At 44.8% G+C, this 23,958-nt stretch overlaps 1 protein-coding gene across 1 annotated transcript in view; it reads right to left on the bottom strand.

The window, feature by feature from the left end:
- Positions 1-23,958, bottom strand: part of Fam114a1 (family with sequence similarity 114 member A1) — a 68,238-nt gene that overhangs the window by 26,119 nt on the left and 18,161 nt on the right. Inside the window, exons 4-7 of the mRNA XM_051164770.1 lie at positions 11,120-11,233; positions 10,880-10,989; positions 7,692-7,826; positions 2,073-2,225 (exon numbers count right to left, since the gene is read on the bottom strand). Coding sequence (XP_051020727.1) covers positions 2,073-2,225; positions 7,692-7,826; positions 10,880-10,989; positions 11,120-11,233 — 512 coding nt within the window. The remainder of the gene's footprint in view (positions 1-2,072; positions 2,226-7,691; positions 7,827-10,879; positions 10,990-11,119; positions 11,234-23,958) is intronic.

Genomic DNA, 23,958 nt, shown 5'->3' with positions numbered 1-23,958 from the left:
CACCCCACTCTGGGCTGTTACAGGAACGAAAAATGATGTCTGCTGGTTTTCACATAGATTTTGTAGGAGTGCTTATGACAGCCCCCAGGAGTTATCATCAACCAGTTCCTAAAAGTGCTGTGTCCCTCCCTGAATGCCACAGAAATGTCCAGGCTAGAGAAAGAAAGCAAAGCTTGTGGAGACAATGTACAAAGAGAAGATTTAGGCCCCCTCCAGGTTGCTCCCCAAAGGTCCCTGTGTTAAAGGCTTGGCTCCCAGTTTGGAGCTACTGGAAGGTGGTAGAAGAGTTGGGGGTGGGGACATGGAGAGGTGTCAGGTCACTGGAGACCTGCCTTTGGAGGGGTTGTGAGAGCTTGCTCTAGTCCTCTTCTCTTCTCCTTCCTGGGCCCGAGTCAGCGCTGTCGCTCCACCCTGTGGTGCTCTATTGCTATGTGCCTCAAACACCAGGACCAACTCTTCATGCATGGGACCTTATGTAGCTCATGCCTGTAATCTCAGGACTTGAGAGGCTGAGGCAGGGGGATTGAGTGAGGAAGCTAAAGGCTATTTTGCAGCTGAGGTCTGTGATGGAACTGACCAGAATGCAATCTCTCTATACTGTCAGGATAGGGGGCCATTCTCCTACTGTAACATAATATGTAATATAATGTATAATAACAACAACAACAACAATAGACATCCACAACATAATGCATATAAAATACTGTGTCATCAACATTATGTTACTTACACACATGGATGCACAAAACAGCAGCTAGCTTTACTGAGCCCCTAGTTTGTACCAGGCATGCTGCTATGAGCTCTTACATGGGCTATTTCACTGAATCCCTTTGGAAATGCTATGAGGCTCGTCTTATCACCACTGTCCTTTCAAGCAGCTTGCAGCAAGAGGAATCCAAAACTCCGCAGCATCATATTGATTTATAATCACATGAAGGCTGATTCCTGACTCAGCTTCCAAGGGGAGAATTTTGTGCTTTGGTGGGAAATTGCATTCTTTACCGGATTATGGGATTCCAAACGTAGGGGAGCAGTTTTACTACTGTGCAAATTGTGGGTGGCTGATGGCACTACAAAGCCACTCTCTGCAGATGCTCAGATGAGTGGTGTAGGCGGAAGGCAGTATGCCCCACTGGTGCCAAGCTTTTGTCTCTTTCAACAATGAGCCAATGTTCTTTCTCTGGTTTTCTTTACAGCTGGTGATAACACCTGCTTGGTTTCCTCATTTAATTAATGAACTCAATAACATCTTTACTAGGTGCTCATTTTTTACCAGTGTAAGAGTCATGATTTTTGCCTTTTTGTGTCATCTTTTAAATAACTATCCTTCAACAGTGTTTTGTTTGCTTGCTTGGTTTTTTTTAATGGTTTAATTTTTTATAAATTGTATTTGTGTGTGCATACATGCAGGTCAGAGGATACCATACAGGAGTGAATTTGTTCTTTCCACCTTGTACGGCCTGGAGACTGAACCCAGGTAGCCAGGCGTGACAGCATGTGCCTTTCTTGACCTGCTGAGCCATCTTGCTACCCATTTGGTCTTTTTCTGAGGCAGGCTCCAATGTAGGCTAGCTCTGCCTCCAACCCACAGCAGTTTGTTTTGGTTTCCTGGGGTCACATGGTGGTCGCGTGACTCTACAGGGTCATTTGTTTGAAAATCTGGGTTTCACAGGTTTCTAAATGGGAATATTTCCAAACAGTTCTCAGAAGAATGGTTTTGTCTTTTCTTCTGATATTGTCAGATCGTCTGATAAAGGTGGTCAAGTAAGTAAAGCTGTAACTCATAAAATAATATGCCCTCAATGCCCACAGTTTAACAGAAACACCAGCCACTCTCTTTTCACTGGGTAGAAATAAAGGCACAGGCTGGTGAGGGATCTCTGATTTGGAAATGAGATTGCCAAAAGGAGGGAGAGGGCCTGGCAGGCACATTTTAGAGCAGCCTTTTCTGCTTTGGGGGTGGGGGTCGTGGGGACTCTTGATTTGCTGACCCTTCTGGGCTGGGTGGAGAGGAAACTGCAAGGAAAACATATCACCAAACAATGCCATCCAAATGACCCCTGCGAACGTACCTTGCTCTCACTCTCATTGGACAGAATTTCCAGGGCTTCCAGGTGTGACAAACCTTGATATTCATCAAACAGCATCCCGTAGTGTGCAGTTCTCTCGACCGTGAGCTGCTGCGCCAGCCTCTGCTTCTCCTTCTCCTTGGCCTCTCTCAACATCTGCAGAGACACAACAGTCACATGCTAGACAGATCTCTCCATGTCGTCTTCCTGGGCAAGACACGGAGGTGATGGGGAGGACAGATAGTACGTGAAAAATCACTTTCGTCACTTTGGAACTTCTGAAAAACGATTCTTTGTAAGTAGGTGGTCACAGTTTCTCCTCTATGACCCATGAGCTCCCTAGCTGTGGGTAATTGATTTATAGTTTTAGTTGGTGGGTAGTTGAGAGGAACTTAGATCCAATTAAAAAGGTGTTGGTTACTGCCAAAGTGTATGTGCCACTCTTGCACCTGTCCCCACGCTGGCCATTGTCTTAGTTAATAGGCGTCATAGTTGGGTTAGACTATGGGCTGCTCCTGTTCCTTGGCAGCATGCACGGTGCCTGCTGATAACACAAAACAAGTAGCCCCCAAGGAGGAGGTTTTCAGGTCCTCATGAAGTCTAATCATCACGGCTGCCTAAACAAGATGTGAACAAAGATGACACCAGTAGACGTGCTAAGGTCAGAGGGGCTGATGTGAAGCTCATGGGGCCTCAACCCTACATAAAGAGCAGCAGGCAGCTAAGGAATGCCGAGAGTCTTCCCCAGGAAAGCGCCCCCAAGCGAGGTTATCTGATACCAAATGACAGGTCCTGGAAATATATACATAAAAGTAACTTTATATAGACTCTACAGGTTGTGTTTATATATTTTGGAGTTATATGTATATGCATATATATGTTACAGTAAAAAAAAATATATATATACTCAAGTTAAGAAAATAGAGGCCATGAATTTGAGAGCGAGTGAGCAAAGGGGTATATGGGAAGGGATGGAGGAAGGAAAAGGATGGGGAAAGATGATGTAACATTTTAAAAGAATGGCACTGATACTGTTGATTAATGTTTACATATTATGTTTCATTTTTCGGTTGAGCCAAAGAAAGCAAGTCACCCATGGGCCTAGGAGCAGGATGAAGCACACAACAGCTTCTTCTGCTTCCCCTGTGTAGTTAGTTCTTTTTAAAATGTCCACGTTTTCTATGCTGACAGGTTTTTCAAAGCACTGGATGTAAACGGTTGAGGTTCCAGCCCCAGCTGTGTAAAGTGAGGGCATGACAACTCCAAGGTGTGGTTGAAGAGAAGGTTTTTATTGTAGATGTGAGGGACAATTCAGCCAGTGGCATCTGGAAGAATCCAGGGCAGAGAGAAGAAGCAGTGGCCTAAACATGGCCAGAAGACCGGACCCTGCCATGAGAGGAGAGAGAGGAGGGAACAGGAGGGGAAGGGGAAGGAAATAGGGGGAGGGAAGTGGGGGGGGGGGAGATGGCCAAGGGGAGCAAGAGCCTAAAGCTAAGAGAGAAACAAGAGAAGCGGTCAAGAGAGAGAGAACAAAGAAAGCAAAAAGAGAGGGTGATAGAAATGGCAGAAAAGAGAAGTTGGAGGAAGGGAGGCCCATGGGCTGAAAAAGTTTAGGGTACAGGGGTCTGGGGGTGAGAAGAGCTGAGAGGAGCCACAGGTACTGAGTGTTGAGGCCAGCATGCATTTGGTACCACACAGGTACCATGCATAGGCACCACGGTTAGCCACGTGGCCTGAGTTTCTTGTGGACCTGACCCTGGGAAAGGCCAAGTCTTTGTGACCATATTGAGAATTCTGCACCCAGGTAGATTTCAAAACAGAAAGAAGCTGGTTTGATTTTGGTCCATTACTTTTTTTTTCTTTTTTTTTAAACTTCTGTGGGAGAAACACTAGACATCTTCAGTGAAAAGAGTTAATAGATGTAAACTCACATGTATCATCAGCAGACACCAAGTAGAAAGTGGCTTATAGATGCTTGGGCTGGGCTCCAGGGGTGTGTCCTGACCTGAATTTCACAAAAGTAACTTCTCTCTTTCTGTCTTTCCCTCCCTCCCTCCTTCCCTCCTTCCCTCCCTCCCTCCCTCCTTTTTCTTTCTTCTTCTCTCCCCTCCCCTCCCTTCCTCTCCTCTCCTTCCATCTATATTTGCAGCATTGGAGGTGAAACCCAGGCCCTGTGAATGCTAAAAAAAAGACCCCTCCCCCTTAAACCCTTCTAGTTATTTTGCTGTTTAAACACAAAGACAACAGGATGGACACCAGTCTATCCATTGCTAGCAGCATTCTGCACTTGCTTGCTTGGATGCTAGGCATCTTTTATTTGATTCCTTCATTAAGTTTACAAGGACATTAAGTTTATGGAGTCCTTTAATAACTGCAGAGAGCCTCATAAATACACTGGCCAATGCCACAAGGTCACAGGGGGAAGATCTATCCAAGAATAGAAGCCGGTGTTTATTATGTGCCAGCAAAACAGGCAGCCTCATTTTCCTTTTGGGTTCTTGAGGTTGCTAGCCAAGAACTCACTAGGCCATGGGAGGAACTCTCCCGTGTCTATATCTTTGAGACTAAATTAGTAAGGCTCTGACTTTTACGGTTTTCAAAATAACCCAGTGAAACCATTAGTGGGAAGGTTTAACACTTGCAATCAAATTCGACTGCCCCCTGAGCTCAGGGCATTAGTAGAGTGGGAAAATAAAACTAAGCATAAACAAAATAAAACTGAGCCGGCTGCTCTTCTCAGTCCCAGTTCCTTCCCTGAATCGCTACTTTGGGCTAGAGTAAAGAGATCAGATGGAAAGGGAAGGAGAGGTCAATAAGGAGAGGCTGAGACTGACTTCAAAGTGAGAAGCGAAGTCAAAGCTGCTCAAGAAATAAGCCTCTTAACTAGGCGGCTGATCTCACTGTGCCTGTGGAAAACGGTCGTGGATGGATTTAATTGGAGGGGTGTGTGTGTGATCCTGACACAGAGGACCTCTTCATACAGGAAAACCATGGGGTGGGAACTGTGCGAGGGGAGATCTTGGAACGAGAGAAGCAGTGATCATTGGTTCAGTCATGTTCCCTGAGCTACTGGTGTAGAGCCTGTGGGAACATGAGGGCTGCGCAGGTGGGAACATCCCTGCTGTCTAGAGGCAGTCATTCTACAGCCTACTCCTTCTACCGCAGTCGGGGCTGCGGTGCCCATGGAAGGCTACACGCTTAAGGCATGATCGCCAGCCCACAGCACTAGCAGGTGGTGGGAATCTATAGGAGGTGGAGCCTAGAGACAGGAAGTTAGGTCACGGGGCGGGGCGGGGCAGTATGCCTTTGCAGGGACACAGGACACCGAGCTCCTTGCCCCTTCTCTCTCTTTGCTTGAAAAGAACAGGTATGTGGTCACCACTCTCGCTTCATCACAAGCCCCAGAGCAGTAGAACCAGCTGACCAAGCACCGAAGCATCCAGAATAATGAGCCCGAACATGCCTCTTGTTTATTTATCTCGGGCATTTTATCGCAGCCACAGAAGGCTAGCTAATAGAATTCCTCTAAAGTATCAGGTTACACTGTAGGAGATTTTCTTTTTGAGACCTGCTGTTAACAGTGGCTTCTCCCCCCCCCCCCCCCCCCCCCCCCCCCCAGGTGCTCTGAAGCCGTGACAGCCACCCTGGATATTCCTTTTAACCTCAAAGCCCACACTTAGCTCCTCAGGAAATCTGACTCCGTTTGCTGACTGTACCTCAGCCAGCCACTCGAGGCTAACCGCAGGGGCCTCCACACTGTGCTGACCCACCTTTGTCTCTCACTGAGACCACAGCACCTGCTTCCTGGGGAGGGCGCCAGGGTATCCTGCAGATCTTCCTTCCCCTCCAGGGAGCATACATGACTAAAGACTCTGGGGGCTGGGATTCCTCAAGTTCCCACACTTTCCTCCGCCATCTTTGGTGCTGTAGAGACACCAAGGCAGGCCTGTTCCTGAGTGATGGGAAAGCCTTTATCCAGGAGACTCTATTTTTTTTTTTTAATTCAAGGTTTAATTTTATTTATAATTATGTGCATATGTGTGTTGGGGGTGTGCTTATACACAACTGTTGGTGTCACACAGCCCAGCAGAGCACCCAGAGCTTGAGTGACAGGTTGTGAGCAGCCCAAACCTGGATGCTGGGAACTGAACTCCGGTCCTGTTCTTAACCACTGAGCCATCTCCCTAACTCAGAAAGAATTCTTATGTTTTAATTAAAAAAAAAAAAAAACATAATAACTGCACATACAAAAAACAGTGTGATCACCTGATATGTGTATGTATGTAACATGTAATGGTCTAGTGAGAACTGGTATATTCATCTCCGCTCTTTTTTGTGTTGGGAAAGACCACAGATCTCCTCTCTTCTGATTCATTATAAAGTGGTGAGCCAGGTTTATCCTGCTGGCATCAGCTGGCACCACCTAGAGGACTCCCCGTGGCCCTCGCCTCGCTCCTTAGCTGCACGGCCGTCTAGCACATGTCCACCCAGTCTCCTCTTTGGTTGTCCTTCCTTGGGTCCTGACATGAACCTGCTCCAACGGTTCTCCCAGGTTTTAGAAGTTCCCTCCATGTTTTCTTGCATATAGATCTTTCTCCTGGTAAAGTCCTGTACATCTCAGCCCGCCTAGCCATCTGCTTCTGGGAGGAACAAGACTCATTCACACTCCAAATGGCTTCCCTGCCCCAGGCCCTCCCTACACCACTCTGTTTTCACCATGGTAACCATGGTGATCCTTCCCAAGCCGAGGTCAGTGCCTGTCATCCGTCCAAACGCTGCAGCAGTTCCCCCAGTTCACTAACAGCCTCACAAATGCCCTCCATGACCCGCCAACATCTGCCACTCGGCTGTCATCTTTGACAACTCTCGCCTTGGCCCACTCTCTTCCGACATGTAGAATCCTTGCTAGCCCTTGTGGGTGCTCGGTGACACATTTCCATGTATACTGCAACCCTTTAAATGTAGCTAGCCTGCAGCTGTGACAAAAACCGTGAAGGTGTCTCACACACACACACATACACAAAATATGGTGGTTTGGGACATTAACCCAGGCCTCTCTTCGTTTTACAGCAAAAGTAGCTAGAAATCTGTTGGTCTTTGAGGTTCAGTCTCATTCTCCTCAACATCATCATTCATATCCAGAGTAAACATGATACATGTATGTACACACATGTCTTTGTAAGGCTCTGCTCTAGTTCATGTAATCATCACAACAAGGTTGTCAGGAGGTATTGATGTCACCTCAGTGCGCAGGCGATAAATGAGGCACAGCAATAGAAACCCACAGGCTAAAGAGCTGAGAAATGGAGGAGCAAGTAAAATATGCAGGTGTGATCAATAATGCTGCCCTTTGGCAGTAGTGTGTGTGTGTGTGTGTGTGTGTGTGTATGTGTGTGTGTGTGTGTGTGTGTACACATATGCTCCATCTATATGCTTACTCCTATACCTGAGCGCTTATTTGTCACTACATCAGCGCACACAAGGCACCTTTAACAGTGCTTGTCTCCCAGAAGACTTCAGTGGAGGGTGTCAGAAACTCAGCTTTCTGTGCCACCTAACTTTGAGCATGTATGTGCGCTGACTTGACTGGCTGAAGGGAGGGAAACCATGAAAGGTTCAAACCTGGGACAAGGAAACGGTTGTCTCCATCAGTGTCTTGGTCCGCTTGAACCCTGGGTCACTTTCTGCGAGGACATTCATGGTTTTCTTGCCAATGAACTCTAAAGCATCCAGCCCTCCGGTTAGGACGCTTTTGCCCTGCAAATGAGAAAACCACGTGAGATTAGATTTTCTACTGTTTGGCAGTAGCCAGTAGGTCCCATATGCCTGGCGCTCTCTTCAAATATTAAAATCAATAGAAAGCCACACGTTCTTCATACCATGAGATTGATCATCTATTTAATCCTGGTTTCCTAAAAAAAGAAAACCCATATGTTATATAATTTGTTGAGTGTGCAGTGTTATTAAAAAATGATGCTTGAGGGGAAATAACAGTATACATTAGGGATTTGTGTCAGTAGTTCTGAGCATATTGACAGATATGTATCTAAGACATAAAATTAGCAGATGACCCAGTTGTCATGTTTGAAAGAATTTTAGCATAAGTAACAAAACTATTTGGGGTGGGTTATTAAAATGTCAAGTACTCATGCTAATTTAGATGATTTAAAAAAAAAAAAAAAATCCAGGGTCCCGAAGCAACAGCAGACCCTCAGGCTGTTTCAGATGGCTCTTGCATACTTTCAGAAACCGATGAGCACCAACTATAGTTAGTACGTTAACGACGTTAGACAGCTTGCCTTCCCTGTCCTTCCAGCTTTAGAAACTGTTCTGTTATCCAGGTATCATTCTGGAAAGATCCCTTTGCCAGCCATTGTTTTCCTCTTAACAGAAATGAAGACAACTGAGATGCGCACATGCGGCTTAGATGAACAGAACCATGCTGCTCCGAACCCTCCAGACATAACCCCGGCAACACAGCTCTAACTGCCACCCACTACATCTGTGCTGCTTCTACCTTACACGAGTTTATTTCTATACGTCCTTTTCAACCTTTACAATTATTGTAATGGCAGCATTCAACCTTACTGAATGAATATACTTTACCAGACATTTCTGATCTGGATTTTAGAATTCGTTTTCAAATCTGCATTCCAATCAACACTCGTGCTGTGGAACGGATTTGTAAAAGCAGACACTTCGAAGGAATGCTATGGGGTCACTATAAAGTGTGCCCCAGCCCCAGCGGCTCAGGAGCATCCTTGGTCTGCAGCTAGCAGAATTCTGGAAACTTCAGAGGGTAGACCCTAGTTAGAGGAAGTGGGGGTTATATCTGGTCCCTGGTCCGGCCCTTTCCTCTTTCTCTGCATCCTGGCTGCCAGAAGGTAAAGAGCTCCCCCTCTGCACACACTTTCACCACCATGATGGCCTGCCCAAGAACGGAGGGCCAAGCAGCCATAGGCAAAATAACCCTTCTTCCCTGTTTCTGCTAGGCATTTTGTCCCAGCAGTGATAATAAAAGCAACTAACCCAGAGGACAATGGGCTTCTCAGTAGCCCATACTTTTACACGCTTTGATTTACTGCCCCCTAATGCCTTGTCACTTTAGTGGTGGAAAAAAGTGGGAACTGTGTGTATGTAGGTATATACTTGTCGGGTGAAGGCAAGTCTGCAGATAGGCTGAGACTGTGGGAAGGAGGCCAAGCAGGCTCAGGAGAACGCAGACAGGGAACTAAGGGCGTGGGTCGAGCACTCAAGAGTGGATTGCTCAGGGCTGGCAAGGCTGCTCAGTGGGTAAAGGCAACTACTGCATGAACCTGAGGACCGGGGTTCCATCCCCAGAACCCCCAGAACCCACATGAAGTGGAAGGAGAGAACTGACTCCACAAAGCTGTCCTCTGGCTGTCACATGAGTGCCACCGTGCAGGTGCCCCCCTCACCAAAGGCTTACACAATAGTAATGTAAAAAAAAAAAAAAAAAGCTTTTAATTTAAAAGAAAAGGGAGGTGAGAAGTCACAAATTTACTTTTTACACTAGAGCTTGCTCTACTTTCATGGATGTCCTTTAACTACACTGCTGTGTGACTCCCTCCACCCACGATGCCACCCCTCCTCTGCCACCCAGGCGGAGTCTCTCTGTGTAGCCTTGGCTGTCCTGGACATGCTTTGTAGACCAGGTTGACCCCACAGGGCTCCACCTGCCACTACTGGCATTAAAGGCATTTGCCACCACACTCGGCTCACCGTATGACTCTTAAAAACTCCCTTGGTATGCCTCGCTCTTCCTGCCCAGTCTAGGGGCCCTCAGGGAGCATGTACAGGACAGTCATTTTCCTTGTTCCGGGCACACTTTTGCCCCAACATCTAGGTATGAATACCCAGCCTCCCGTGCTCATCCACAACCCCTCCTCTCCCATAGTGCACTGCACTCTATTGTTAAATTGCCTTAATATGGCAAGATACGGCATCAGCTTATGGCCAGACTCTGGGGAATTTTCTGGTACACAGTGAGGGCCAGCCATCTCTCTTTAAAATAACAAATGGAGAAATGAGTGAAAAGGACCTGAGCCGTGTTTATAGAAAATAGAGTTAGTTTGTTCTAGATATAGACGGACTCTTTTTCTTCCTGGTTCTGAGGACCAGCTACCTTCCTCATCTCACTTGGGGGTACCTCTGCTTTCCCCCACCCCAATATTTGTTGTGAATAGCAAGCTCCCTTTAAGAGTGAGATGGTTGTGTGTCTGTCCTTTAAAAATCAACTTAAGTGAAAAATAAATAAATAAGCAGAAGACAGGACTTGCGGGGTATATTTATTTAGGATTCGGGAAGGGGGGCAGCAGGAATTAGGAGGTAGGGGTACGGCAGGGTCAGTCTCTGGGTTATTCCTCCTTTCTTTAAACGTTATTTCATTTTGACGCTTTCATAATTTTAAGGGAATGGAGACATGAACCAGGAAGAACAGCTGTCCAGCTCTGAGTTCCCTCCCGCACCCAGAGGCTGTCCTTGGAGCAGCTGGAAAGGACACTGTTAGATCAGATGGGGCTGGAGGGATGGGCGGTGGGAGGTGGGGGGTTGGGGGGATCCTTTAAACCACTCTCTTCTTTTAAACACAGGCTGCATTTCACCTTGCCCTTATTATTTCAGACCCAAGGTTACACCTACTCTGTAGCCGAAAGCATAACAAACTGTAATCCAAAGTCAGGAGCAAAGCCGCCTTTTCTCTGATGTATCTGGGTCGTTGCGAGATGGAAAGATCAAAAGAAGTGAGCCACTAGGGGAAACGGGGGCAGGGCCGGCCACTGGGGACTCACCGTGCTTTGAACCACGTTGGTGAGGGCTGACAGCATACCCCTTGACCCTGCGGCCACTGGTGGAGGAGAAGTGTGGGGGCCTCCGGCAGGGTCCTGATCCGGAGTCAAATCTGTCACAGCAAGAGAGAACACCCCTGTTAGATTGCGTTTGGCTGATCTGTACTTGGGCTTCTTTCCCACTGAGCAGTTGTGCACGCAGCATAACAAAATCCCCAACCAGCGGGTGACCGCGCCACTCACTTTCTGAGATTCCATTTTCAGCATCAGTTGGGGCCCCTTCCGGAGATCCGGAATTGACGCTGTGGATTCGTAGGGTTGCCCCTGCCTTTTCTTTGACTGCGGTTAATCCATGACCTGTAGGGAAATAAATATAAAGTTCACAGATACACTACAGTCCACACATTCTGTGACCCCTGGGGTAATCTCAGGAAACCATGTGGTCTGTGGGGGTTCACCCTGAATAGCAGCCGGGCATTCAGATTCCCTGGGATAGGGCTCAAAGAGGAGGTCATCTTGGTCAAGGTCAGGCTGAGTGAGCTTAAAGGAGCCACCTTCCTTTCCTGACTCAGTTTTCTTGTGATGTTTCCTCACCTCTTTTACCTTCTGCTTTTCAAACTGGATGTTTTTCACACAAAGTCCAAACTCAAGCCAGGTGTCTTTGAAAGAAGGCAAGGCTATCTTGTCTCCTTCGTTTTAAAGTGTCATATGGCTGATATGCCATTGGTGTTGTTATTGCTTTTGTTGTTGTTGTTGTTGTGTGTGTGTTAGAGTCCTAGCACATTGCAGGTGGTCGGCTAACACTGGCTGAACTGAAGTCGGAGGAACTTCAATTCGTTTCTATGTATGAACCTAGACATGGTGGCACATGCCTATATTTCCAAAACTCAGGAGGCTGAGGCAGGAGGATGGCTAGATTGAAATACATATCATTGTAGTACAGTGTGAGTTACTTAACAAGATGCTGTCTCAAAACAAAATAAACAAAATAAATAAAGCCTTCATGTCAAAGCAAAACAGGACAAAAACCAACCAACCAAACAAACAAAAAACCAAAAAAACCCCCACCACTACCTTTCCTCAAAAGTGCACCATCAAGGTCTCGAGCTAACAGCTGGTCAGTGGGAAAATTGGGAAGCAGTTAACAGTGCAAATTAGACTGAAGGTCATTGGTTTTACTCTATCGGACAAATAACACCTATATTCCCAAGAAAGGATGGTCCTTTATTTTCAAGATACTGGCATAGTTGGGTCTCAGTGAGGCCCTGGGAAGTACAGAGCAGACCTTCTCACCCATTGGGCAAAACCCAACCCTAGACTTGATAGAAAAGTGTCTTGCCTCTGTGACATCTGAAGACAGCCTGACATCCTGTGCTAAGATGGGCTAAGCCTTTCTTAGACGGGATGAAGGAGCCAAAGTGTAGGTGGCCCACTGTGGTCCTCACGGCTGTGGGAGTTCTAGCCTGTGCTGCCTCTCTCTGGGTGCCTGCCACCTGCCTTGTCACTCGAGGAGAAAGGAGGGACATCCCTGGGGACCTCAGGTTGTTCAAACACAAGGCAGTGCTAACCACAAGACCCAGGGGCAAGGTGCCGAGTCAGAGGAGGACCCCAGCGCTGAGCAGAACCAGTCAGAGTTACAAAGCACCGTTCAAATAACTGTTCATCCACCTCCCACGTCAGAGGAAGACACGGAGGGGTCCATACCCAAGGAGCAGTATTTTGGACCTCGCTTCAGTGCCTAGAACCCATGGAAAAACCTGGGTGTGGTAGCATGAGCCTGTAGTCTCAGAGCTGGTGAGGCAGAGATGGGTGGACTCCTGTCCGTCAGCCAATCTAACCGAGTCAGTAAATGTCAGGCCAAGGGAGTCATGCTGTCCCATAAAGCAAGGTGGGCCGCATCCTGAGGAAGGACACCTGAGGCTTAGCTTGGCCTCTGCACATACTCACACATGTGCACCCACGTGCAAACACATATACCCATGCATACACACACAATGCTGTTTTCCCAGCTATAACCTGATTTATCAAAGCAGCACCAGGCAATGATATTTCCTGGCTCATTCCAATGAAAACTATTTGTCATCATATGTTACCTATAAACCCTGAAAACTCAGGAAACATGATTTACAACTTTAATTACAATAGAAATGTGTGCCTACACTCATGCAGATAATTAAACACAGCTCAAACTCATTATTGAGTTACTTGAAAAAACAAACTGCTAAGCCTAAGACTTAATTATAAACTTTCAGTCTGACTTGAATTAATTCATTCTTAGCCTCCAATGAATTCCAAGCATTGCAATGGAATTTCACTGAAATCTCAGCAAACATTTATGTCATTGACTTCATATTCTTTAAGGTAGTTTAAAAAAACCAACTAAACAAAAACACATATATCTTCCAAAAGGAGACTGCTCAGGCAAATCTCCACCCACAATTCACAGCTATAGATTTCTGTGCTTTTTTGTTTTGTTTTTTTGCTTTGTTTTTGTTTTGCTTGGGGTTTCGAGACAGGGTTTTCTCTGTGTAGCCTTGGCTGTCCTGGACTCACTTTGTAGACCAGGCTGGCCTCGAACTCACAGCGATCCGCCTGCCTCTGCCTCCCAAGTGCTGGGATAAAAGGTGTGCGCCACCACCACCGGGCTCACAGCTATAGATTTCTGAAAGCCAAAATCAAGGAGTAAATGAACTTCGGAGGCTGGGAGGCACGGCCTGCCTAGTTCCAGGGTGCTGGGAACCCCACACTCAGGGCTTTACATTCCCCTCTTTGACTTTCCAGGGCCTTACACTCACCCCTTTGACCTTCTCCATCCAGGAAGGTCAGTCTCGTCCGTCTCTTTGTTGGGAGGAACAGCTTCTCCTCATCTCAGAACACAAAGGACTGACTGTAGTCCCAGCACTTGGAAGGCAGAGGCAGGTAGGAAGATCAGAGTTCAAGACCAGCCTCAGCTACCTAACAAGTTCAATGCCAGCCTGGGCTACACGAGTCTCAAACAAACAAACAAACAAACAAACAAACAAAACAAAAAAGGAAAAATAAAGCCTCACAAATGACCACAGACAAGAGTGTGTAAACTGCCTCTAGAAATATCCCTTTGCCTTGGGAATAAAGCACAGTTTCTATGCACATATAAGCAAGAGGCATTCAATCAGAGAAGCCAGCAAGCTGCTGTTTTCTGATTAACAACTCTAACTTTGTTGTATGTGAGTAAAAGAAAATGTTTTCTGAATTCTACTAGAAATTCAAAGTTAAGCTTTACATTTACCTAAAAGCTGTAATTATTTTTAATAGGTAAAGGAGACTGCCACACCCTACTTAGCCGAGTTACTTCTAAAGCTTGACTTAGTGTGACATCTAGTGTCCGAAGCAAGGAAATTGTAACAGAGCCACTGATATTTTTCTTTCTCCTTCTTTTTTTGGTCTGATGACTCCATTTCCAGAATTAGTGGTTGGATTCTACCAGCAAGAAAAAGACAAGAAATGTGTGTGACACTATTTGGTGTAGTCTGTGGATTAATCTCACATCACCACGAGCCCTAAATATCCTTAAATATGGCAGGCCCGGGAACCCCAAGGCTCTGAGGCTGGGACTGGGTCTGGTTTTTCTTGCTGCAGTAGGTCAGCACTGGAAAGCAAAACAACCAACCAAAGCGAAACCAGAAAAACAACAAACCGAAATCAAAACGACTGTGAGAATGTCGCAGGAGAGCATCATTAAAAGCACTGATGGTCATCTGGCTTTTTCACCACCTGTACTTACACTCTAAAGGAAAGGAAAGCAATCTACACTGAAATCAGCTGAGGGACTTCGGTTCCACCATTGCTTAGCTGTGTGGTGTTAAGTAAGTCACGTCTCGGGTCTCTGCTGCTGTGCTTTCTCTAGCAAGAGAATTGTAATGGCACCTTCAAGTAATGCACAAAATGGCTCCACTATGGGCATTTACTGAACCTGTAGGGTATCCCAGACACTGTACTAAATAGTTCAGAATAGTAAAATGTCTGCTTTTCTTAATAACAATGTGCTAAGAGATGTATTATACCCTTCCATAACTGAGAAAATGGAGGTCTATCAAGACGACATCACTCGCCAAAGGTCTCAGAGTTGGTAAATGGGAGGATTCAAACCCAGTCTGTCTGGTGCCAGAACCAACATGCATAATCCCTCCATTACACTGAGTCTTAGTTAAGGTTTTATTGCTGTGAAGAGACACCGTGACCATGGCAACTCTTATAAAGGAGAACATTAATTGGGGCTGGCTTACAGTTCAGAGGTTTAGTCCATTATCATCATGGTGGGAAGCGTGGCAGTGTGCAGGCAGACACGGTGCTGGAGAAGCTACAAGTCCTACAATGTATTTCCTTCTTTAAAAAAGCTGAATACTTACAAAAGAAACAAATTCCCATAAAGTTGGTTCTCTGAGCTATGTGGCTGAATTTTGCCCTAATATTTTCTGAGGGAAATGGGTATAATGTAAGTTTTACCACTTTAACTACTCCAGGGTACAGGTCCACGGTCCAAATAACCCCTAATGTCCATTTCCAGAACACTTTTGTACCCATTAGACAGTAACACCTTCATGCTCTACCTACCAGACCCTGACAACCACTGATTTACATTGTGCATTTCTGATTTTGATTACTCTAAGTACCTGGCCCAAGTGGAGTCCCACAGTACTTGCTTTTTGTGGATGGGTTTGTTTCACTTAACATAATGCCACTCAAGGTTCACCCACTCATAGGTTTTGTGTCAGATTCCCCTTCCTTTTATAGTATGGTTTATACTGTGTTTTTCTCATTGGGAGACATGTAGGTTGTACCTACATGTTAGTGTTTTGAATAATGGCGGTTTGAAAATGGATGTACAAATAACTCTCTGAGACATTACTTTAAGTCCTTCTGAATATATACCCAGAAATGAAATAGACAGATCACATCCTAACAGTTCTGTATTGGTGTATAGTTTGGTTGCTCATAGTTTTCATATGGGCATCTTGAACTATCCTGTCTTTGTTCAAATATCACATCACTGAAGTCTACTGGGCATCCTCTTAAAAACTTTAACCTTTAACCTATACTCCCAACTCCTCTTATCCTTTTGTACTTTGTGTATTTTTTAGGGATTTGCCATTTCCTGGAACTAACTCTATATAACTTTCCTATTCATAGAGTGTACTATCCACTGGCTTTTTCCTCTCACTAGGAGGCAAGCCCTCCTGGGGTAGGGTTGTTTTTCTCATTTACTCAGTACTCAAGGGACTATGGCAGCACACAGAATAGTAAGTAATCACTGGATGGCTTCTGAGTTGAACCTCTCTGTACATAAACATTAGTTGGCTTTGCAAAGTACCAGCAGAGGCAGGCTAAGCTGAGAGAAAGGTGCACTTCATACCGTATGGAGAAGGCCACCTGACCTTCAGACAGGGCCGCTTTACATTCTTCTTGTGGGTGAGCTGTAATAATAGAGTCATCTAAAAAATATTGATCTTGCTTCAGACTCTTCTGTTCATGAATCAAAACATTATAACAAGTAGTGGAATGCAGTTTTATAGAAAAAACATACAGTCGAGGCTGCCATGCTCAACTAAAGCAAACTAAAGGCAGTATTAAAAGGTGCCTATCAACTTTCCTTCCGGAAGAGTCTTCCCTCTCCAAAATGGTGGCCAAGAGTCTCTGTAGTCAATGCTCGCATATAGCCCTGCCCTAGGGTCAAGGTTAACAGTAAGTTCTACTGAACTGACAATGTTTGCATCAAAGCTCACCAGAAATCCATCGATCTTGTGCCTAATTCAGAGATTGCAAAGCACTGTGGGAAACTGTAGCATCAATACCATCATCCTTTTCATGGATGACCTGTGATGGCTATTCTTGGTTGTCAACTTGACTACATCTGGACTTAACTAAAACCCAATGGATGAGCATAGCTGTGAGGGATTTTTTTTTTCCCAAGACAGGGTTTCTCTGTGTAGCCTTGGCTGTCCTAGAACTCACTCTGTAGACCAGGCTGGCCTCGAACTCACAGTGATCCGCCTGCCTCTGCCTCCAGAGTGTTGAGATTAAAGGTGTGAGCCACCAACACACAGCACTGTGAGGGATTTTTTTAAAAAACTTAAATCCTTTGAAGTGGGAAGACCCACTTCTTCTTTTTTTTTTTTTAATTTTGAAAGCAGTTTAATTATACAGCCATTTAACAAAACATCAGCAATCAATTTTCAGAGCCATGTTAAAGGTGAATCCATCACAGTTCTTTTTTGGCATATACATTTATATTATTACACATAAATAAAATAAACTACATACAGCAAGAAGAATCATGAAACAATCAGGAATTATATAAATGTTACATTCATGGTGTTTTGGCTAATTGTATTTGGCAGCCTTGCAGAAAACATCTTTCCTATCTTGGTGAGTGTAAAATTCTGAATGTAAATCAGTATCTATCGTATCTTATCTCTACCAACTTAAAACATCTACCTAGACTTAAAAACATTGTATCCCCTAAACAATTAAGCTTAATTAAAAAGACTAGACTATCTGGTCTTCAACCCCATTAGAGACAGGAGAAGGGATAAACTTGATTACCTAAGTATGCCAGGAGTGCACATTAGTAGCTTTCCAAATGAGAAGATGACAGAGACAGTTGGCTACCTAAATAGTCACCCAAAACTATAACGTTGGAGCATCATCTTCAGCCTTCTGGCCCAATATATCTGACAGACATATTTGTGAGGCAGGAACTATTGAGGACTTGCTTACCCTGTCTTGGCAGAATTTGGCTGTTGATTCTGCCTGTATCCAAAGCTTGCCCTTTTTTAGGTAAAATTCTGTCTGTGGCAGAAATGAGAACATTTTGCCCAGTGGCTTGTTTGCCACATTTGAAGCCATGTCCATAAGTAGGTTCTTTGATGCTCATCATCCTCTTTGAGGTAGGCTGGATGTTGCCAGGAGTTAAGCTGTCTTGTTGTCAAAGAATCTTTAAAATACTAAAAGCATCTTTAAATGCCATATTCTGTAGGTCTCTGAGGCTTTTGAAGATCTTATCTAACTATTTTACCTTATCTATAAGGTCATATCTACCTGTTAAACCTAAGAGAACAATGCCCCATTTCCCCTAATGGGGGTTGGGTAGGTTTTTGTTTGCTTTCTTGGACTACAGATGCTTATTTTCTTTCTTTCTTTCTTTTTTTTATTTCTTTCTTTCTTTTTGAGACAGGGTCTTTCTGTGTAGCCTTGGCTGTCCTGGACTCTGCTTTGTAGACCAGCCTGGCCTCGAACTCACAGCAACTCACCTGCCTCTGTCTCCCGAGTGCTGGGATTAAAGTTCCACCACGCCCAGCCCCAGATGCTTATTTTCATTGGGAGTTAGTTATAAGTTATTATTGGTCTTATTCAGAGAGAAATGAGGTTGGACTCAAGGATGTCTCTCTTTTCCTTTATCTTTCTTTCATAGGCATGGAGATAGGGGTTGAAAAGAAAGAAGGGTGAACATAGAAATATAGAGGGATGATAGGATAAAAAGTAGATTATTAAATCTACTCTTCAACCTAAGGTCTTAATTGTTACTCACAAATAAGGTTATTTTTAATTCATTGGTATAGAATTTTGAATATTGATGCAAAATAAGTTTAATTTTGCTACATTGGTATAGAACTCAAATTTAAGACTATTCTCCACAGACATATGTATTTCTACTCTAATATGAGCTATTGTACCCATATAACTCAATTATAATACAAAGTTTACTTCCAATACCTTGAAAGTGCTATTGCAGGCTGTTTAGGATAATTAAGTAATACAAGCTAATTGTTAGTTGATCAAACCATGGTCATGTCAATTACTAGTCTATTTTTATCACAAGAGGAGACCCACTTCTAATCCAGATCTTTTTTTGTGGTGGGAAGTCCACTTTTTTAATCTGGGCCACACCTTCTGCTGGCAGCCTATATAAAGGACACAGAAGAAAGAAGCTCTCTTTCTTTTCCTACTTGCTTTCACTAACAAGTCCACTCCTTCACTGGCATTCTAACCTCCTTCTTCAGGGTTCCAACACAGACTGAAAACCAGCTGAGACATCCAGCCTCATGGACTGAACGCCTACTGGATTCTCAGAACTTCCATTGGGTAGGCAGCCATTGTTTGACTAGCTGGACCACAGTCTGTAAGCCATCTTAATAACTTTTCATATTTATGTGGAATATATATAAGGATATATATATATGTATATGCATACATGAATATTCATATTAGCTCTTTAACTTGTGTTCCTTTAGAAAACTCTAATAGAGGGTTCTATAAAATTCCTAACCCTTAGGAGTTTTTACATCGTCAGCATCACTTCACAATAGATAAACAGATAGACAGATAAATGGACAGATTGATATTCTCTTGCAGTTGATGCTAATTTGTGTGGAGGGGAGTTTTCACAGTAGTACAATTTTGGTGGGTTTGCCACTCTTTTTAATGAGCACTGATGCTATTATTTGGACATGGCTGGTAGAGGATGCCATTAGAATGTTAAAAACTGCAACGTGGCAAGGATAGGAATGGACGAACAGTGACTTTGAGAAACTAAACACCTTAATATGATCAGATGCATTCTATCACCCAAGCAAATATTCTTGCATTAGACATTTAGAGTCATAAACTGTCACAGCCAACTTTTCAAATAAACATTAGGCCTTCGGCTGATCTAGTAATAAATCGTTCCTTTCTGTAGAGGTTTGACTCTGGGATCTCCCTGTCTTAGCACTGCCAGCTCTCAGTTTGACAGCTGGGCCATCACTTTACTCTTAGCAATGCATTTTAGAGGTAAGTTATATCTATGATGTGCGCATGGGAAATCATTGCTGATTTTTATGGTATCACTTTGAAGTTACCAATATTATCATTCTTTTGTCATTTTTCTGTATTTTTGACATTTTCCCCCCTTTGGTTTCCATATGGAATGACAAATATTTTTATTGCATTTTATAAATTTTTCCACAGGTATGATTGGCAGATGGTTAAGTCTTCTTAGACTGTGACACAGTTTGTGAGCGACAAAAAAAATGCCTTTTAAGAGGGAGGGTTCACATGTGCATTGGGACCGTTGCTTCTTTTCACTTTCTCTTGACCTTAGAGTCAAAGTAACGAGCCAAAAGGCCAGACAGAACAACGTAGAGAAGAAGCTAAACGCCAAGCAACATGCTGTGTGTTTCCTCTCGGCGCGGTTCCCTCTACGTCATAGCCTCCGTGAGGCGGAAGCACCGTTTTCCGGAAGTGGGAAGGGACTTTAGGTTCTCCAGTTCCCCAGCCCGCTCTTTTTCATGTAAGGAACCCAGGTTTCACAAAGGATAACTACAAGATGTAGCTAAGTCCCAGAGTCATACCATAACAGGTCCCAAGTACTCTAGCCTGGGTCTCAATTCCTAGCGCTCACGGGACAATGTTCATCCCAATAGAGCACCATCTTCCAGATGTTTCCATTCTCTGTCACTTCCCTGCCAACCGCAAAGACTTACAACCGCCGAGATGGGCAGTGCCTCTGCCTTTGCCCGTTTCGCTTGTGTTTCTAGAGCAGTTGGTAGCCCTGTGTGAAGGATTGTGTTTCGTGGACTACCTGTAACTGAATTACCCTGGTGGGTAACATGAGGCTGTGAGTGGAAGCCGATAGCAGCTGAATGTGGTTATTTTCTTTCTTTACTTTCTTCAGGCAGTTTATAAACCTCAAGAGCTTCTCTGGGAGCTGGGAGTGGCCTGCTTTCTAGAAAGTTTCATTGCCTCATGATGATAAACTGACAATACTACAAAAGCCCTGGGAGTGACATTGTTTCCTCATGTCATGGAAGTTACCCCTCAGCACCAAACTAGCAGCTTATCAGACTTCAGTCAGGAAGCCATAACTTTTAAAAAATGTGCTTTTTTATTTCTTAATTTTAAATTTTTTACAATTTTACATATGTGCATTTTGCATACTGACTAACTTCACCTCTTACATCTTACCACTCTGTCCACCTCTCTCTCTCTCCCTCCCTCCCTCCCTCCCTCCCTCCCTCCCTCTCTCTCTCTCTCTCTCTCTCTCTCTCTCTGTGTGTGTGTGTGTGTCTCACTGAGATTAACCAGGACCATCCGGGTGACCATGGGTTTGGAGTTATCCGATGGGCTCATCAGCGTGCAACCCACAACATTGCAGAGTCCCTGCCCACATGTGGTCGAGCTCCATTCCAGCCCCCATTTCTGATTTTCCATTATCTTTTGAGAGGCCAGCTCCTGACCACTGTTGTCTGCTTCCAGCCCTGGGACCTCTAACACCATCTCCTCTTGCACTGTTTGTTTTAGCTCCTGTGTCAGGTATGCAAAGAAATTGACCTATGTTTAAAGTATTACTGACTTTAGGATGGCTCAACACTCACAAATCAATCCATGTAATACAGCACACAAATGTATTCAAGGATAGAACAACAACAACAACAAAACAAAACCTCAGTATATATTGCTTGGGCTCTATAATAGTTAATTTTGATTATCAACCTTGCTGGGTTAAGAAGCACCTAGACAAATAGTAGATGTCTTTGATGGTGTTTTCCAGAGAGGACTGATAGATTAATCCTTTGATTAATTTGCAAAATAATATCATCACTGAGAGGTGATGGAAGGAGAATGTGTCTCACGGAGTGTGTTCTTGGAACTCCGTCCTGTTGTCTCCCTCCTTTTCAGAGCAGCAGTGTCCGGAACTGGCTCAAGCCCCATCATAGGGTCCTCTGGGCCACCTTCTGTATCTTGAGAATACCTGAGGCAGATGATCTGAAAGCTGTGTCACCTGTGACTTCCCATCCGTCCCCTTTGTCCTGCCTCCTGTCTTCTACGACATAAAGGAGAGACTCTCCCCTGCCATTGGCTCCTGCCACCATGGTGTTAACCTCATATTGAATGCAGAAACGCTGAGGCCAGGGACCACAGAGTGGATCTCTGAAACCCTGAGCCAACATGTGACTCCTCCTTTTAAGTTACCCTCAGGTATTTTGGTCACGGTGACACAAAGGTCACTATTACAGGCCACTGCTACAGTAGAAAGCCACACCACGTATTGACTGGAAGTCTATAAAATTTGCCTTGGGGACAATCTAGGAATGGCACACCCAGTGACATTTCTTCTGCAGTCACTGAGATAATGACAATTAGTTGTGATGAACGATTTTAGTATTAGCTTTGCTAAAGTGTGTCCAAGGACACAGAATAGTCAATACCTGTAGCTGGACTCCTGCCTCAAGGAAACTGCAAAACATTAGTAGAGGTTGTTTTAAGTCTCCACAGTTGGGGCAGTGTCTTAAGAGCAATAGAAGAAATGAATACAATGCAGTGCTCTGAACTCCATTCCTTGAGTTCATGGGGGATATGCAAATGTCTTTGCAGAAAAGCACATCTTGGCAACATGAGAAGGTATGACGGTCCGTGTTCACTGTCGGCTTGATCAGCTCTAGAATTACTTGGCAGACATTTCCTCCAGACACACCTTAGAGGAGGGGTTATTTATATTAAATTAGGCTCTGGGTGTGTTTATGGGGTTTATCTTGATTAAGTTAATTAAAGGAAGACCTTCCCATTGGGGATGGTTCCATTTCCTGGGCTGTGATCCTGGACTATACAAAAAGGAGAAAGTGAGCCAGCAGGTGGCTCTCCACATTCCTAGAGAGGAGGAAAACATTTATTTAGGCCTCTGTTTTTCTTGCCAGGTCCCCCTCCTGACAAAACTGACTCTTGAAGAGATGCAATTAGGAGAATGCAATCTCCCCGGCAGGCTGACATTTAGGGAGTTATACATTCGACCTTAGAACACTCTGTCAGCACAGTCGTCTCCTGGGGTGAGGAGGTAAAAGACTCCAAGGCATTCCCACACTCCTGCTTTTCAGAGCAGCAGTGACCAGAACTGGCTCAAGCCCCATCATAAGGGTCCTCTGGGCCACCTTCTGTATCTTGAGAATACCTGAGGCAGATGATCTAAAAGCTGTGTCACCTGTGACTTCCCATCCGTCCCCTTCCTCTGTACCTTCAAATGCCTTTACTGAGCTAGCCCAGCATGCTAGCTCAGTGTTCAGACCCTATGAAGAGTGGATGTGAGAAATGAGACTGCCTGCGAAAGGCATTCTACAAGCCATATAACTACAGGGGTTAAGTTTAGAGTAGGGGATGGGGAAGGGGAGGAAATCCTAAGATAGGGGAAATAGAATATATAGTTATGGGCTGGAATGAGAGAATTAAATGGAGAGGATGAGGAAAAAGTGGAGTAAGGGAGGGAATGTGTGTCGGGGGGCGGGGGACAGCTAACACTAAGGGCCGTTTGAAAGGTCATACAGAAACTTACTACAGCAAAAGCTTCTTAGAATATATAAGAATATGAAGGAAATCTAAGTGGATAACACAAAAGTCCCAAACAAAGCATCTCTTGTCACCACGTGAAACCTCCAGTGCCAGAATAAGTTACATCTAATTGAGTTGTTGGGCAAAGGGGGCCCCATGGAAACTCCCAAACAACTCATGCCATTGCCAAAGCAATCGGTCACACTCCACAAGCTGATGGTAGGGCCTTACTGCTAAAGACAACACTGAACATGGAGAAATTGTGCTGGTGCCCATCTGGAGCCTTAACCCTTACTGACTAGTGTCCATGGTATTGGAGGGTACTCTGCATACGACCAGAGGAGAAAGGTAACCATCAGCCCTGTGATCTACAACGGTGACCTGCCTTGCATGATATTCTAGTACAACAGTGGCACAAACATTGTGACTGGAGTTAAGGCCTCCTCCATGCAGTGAAACCCATCCCTGATGCTGTTTGGGTGGTAATGGACCCAGAGGAAAACCAAACACCAAAGGAATTGCTGCTAAAGCGATGCCACAATGAAATGACTCCTAACGTCGCTCTGCTATACCCGTGGGTCAGCATCCCACTCAGCTAGCATCAGAGGAGCTCCCTCCTGCAGGAGACGGGAACCATATACAGAGACCCACGACTGAGAGTAAGAGACTTTGGAACACTCAATCCTACACCAAATGTCTTCAAATTCCTTAGTGCGCGGGGAGCTATGTGTAAGAAGAGGCAGAGA

This window comes from Acomys russatus, chromosome 22 (genome assembly GCF_903995435.1).
Source record: "Acomys russatus chromosome 22, mAcoRus1.1, whole genome shotgun sequence".
In the NCBI taxonomy this organism is placed as follows: Eukaryota; Metazoa; Chordata; class Mammalia; order Rodentia; family Muridae; genus Acomys; species Acomys russatus.
Note: the sequence above shows the minus strand (reverse complement) of the source record. Positions and strands in the feature narration are given on the sequence as shown.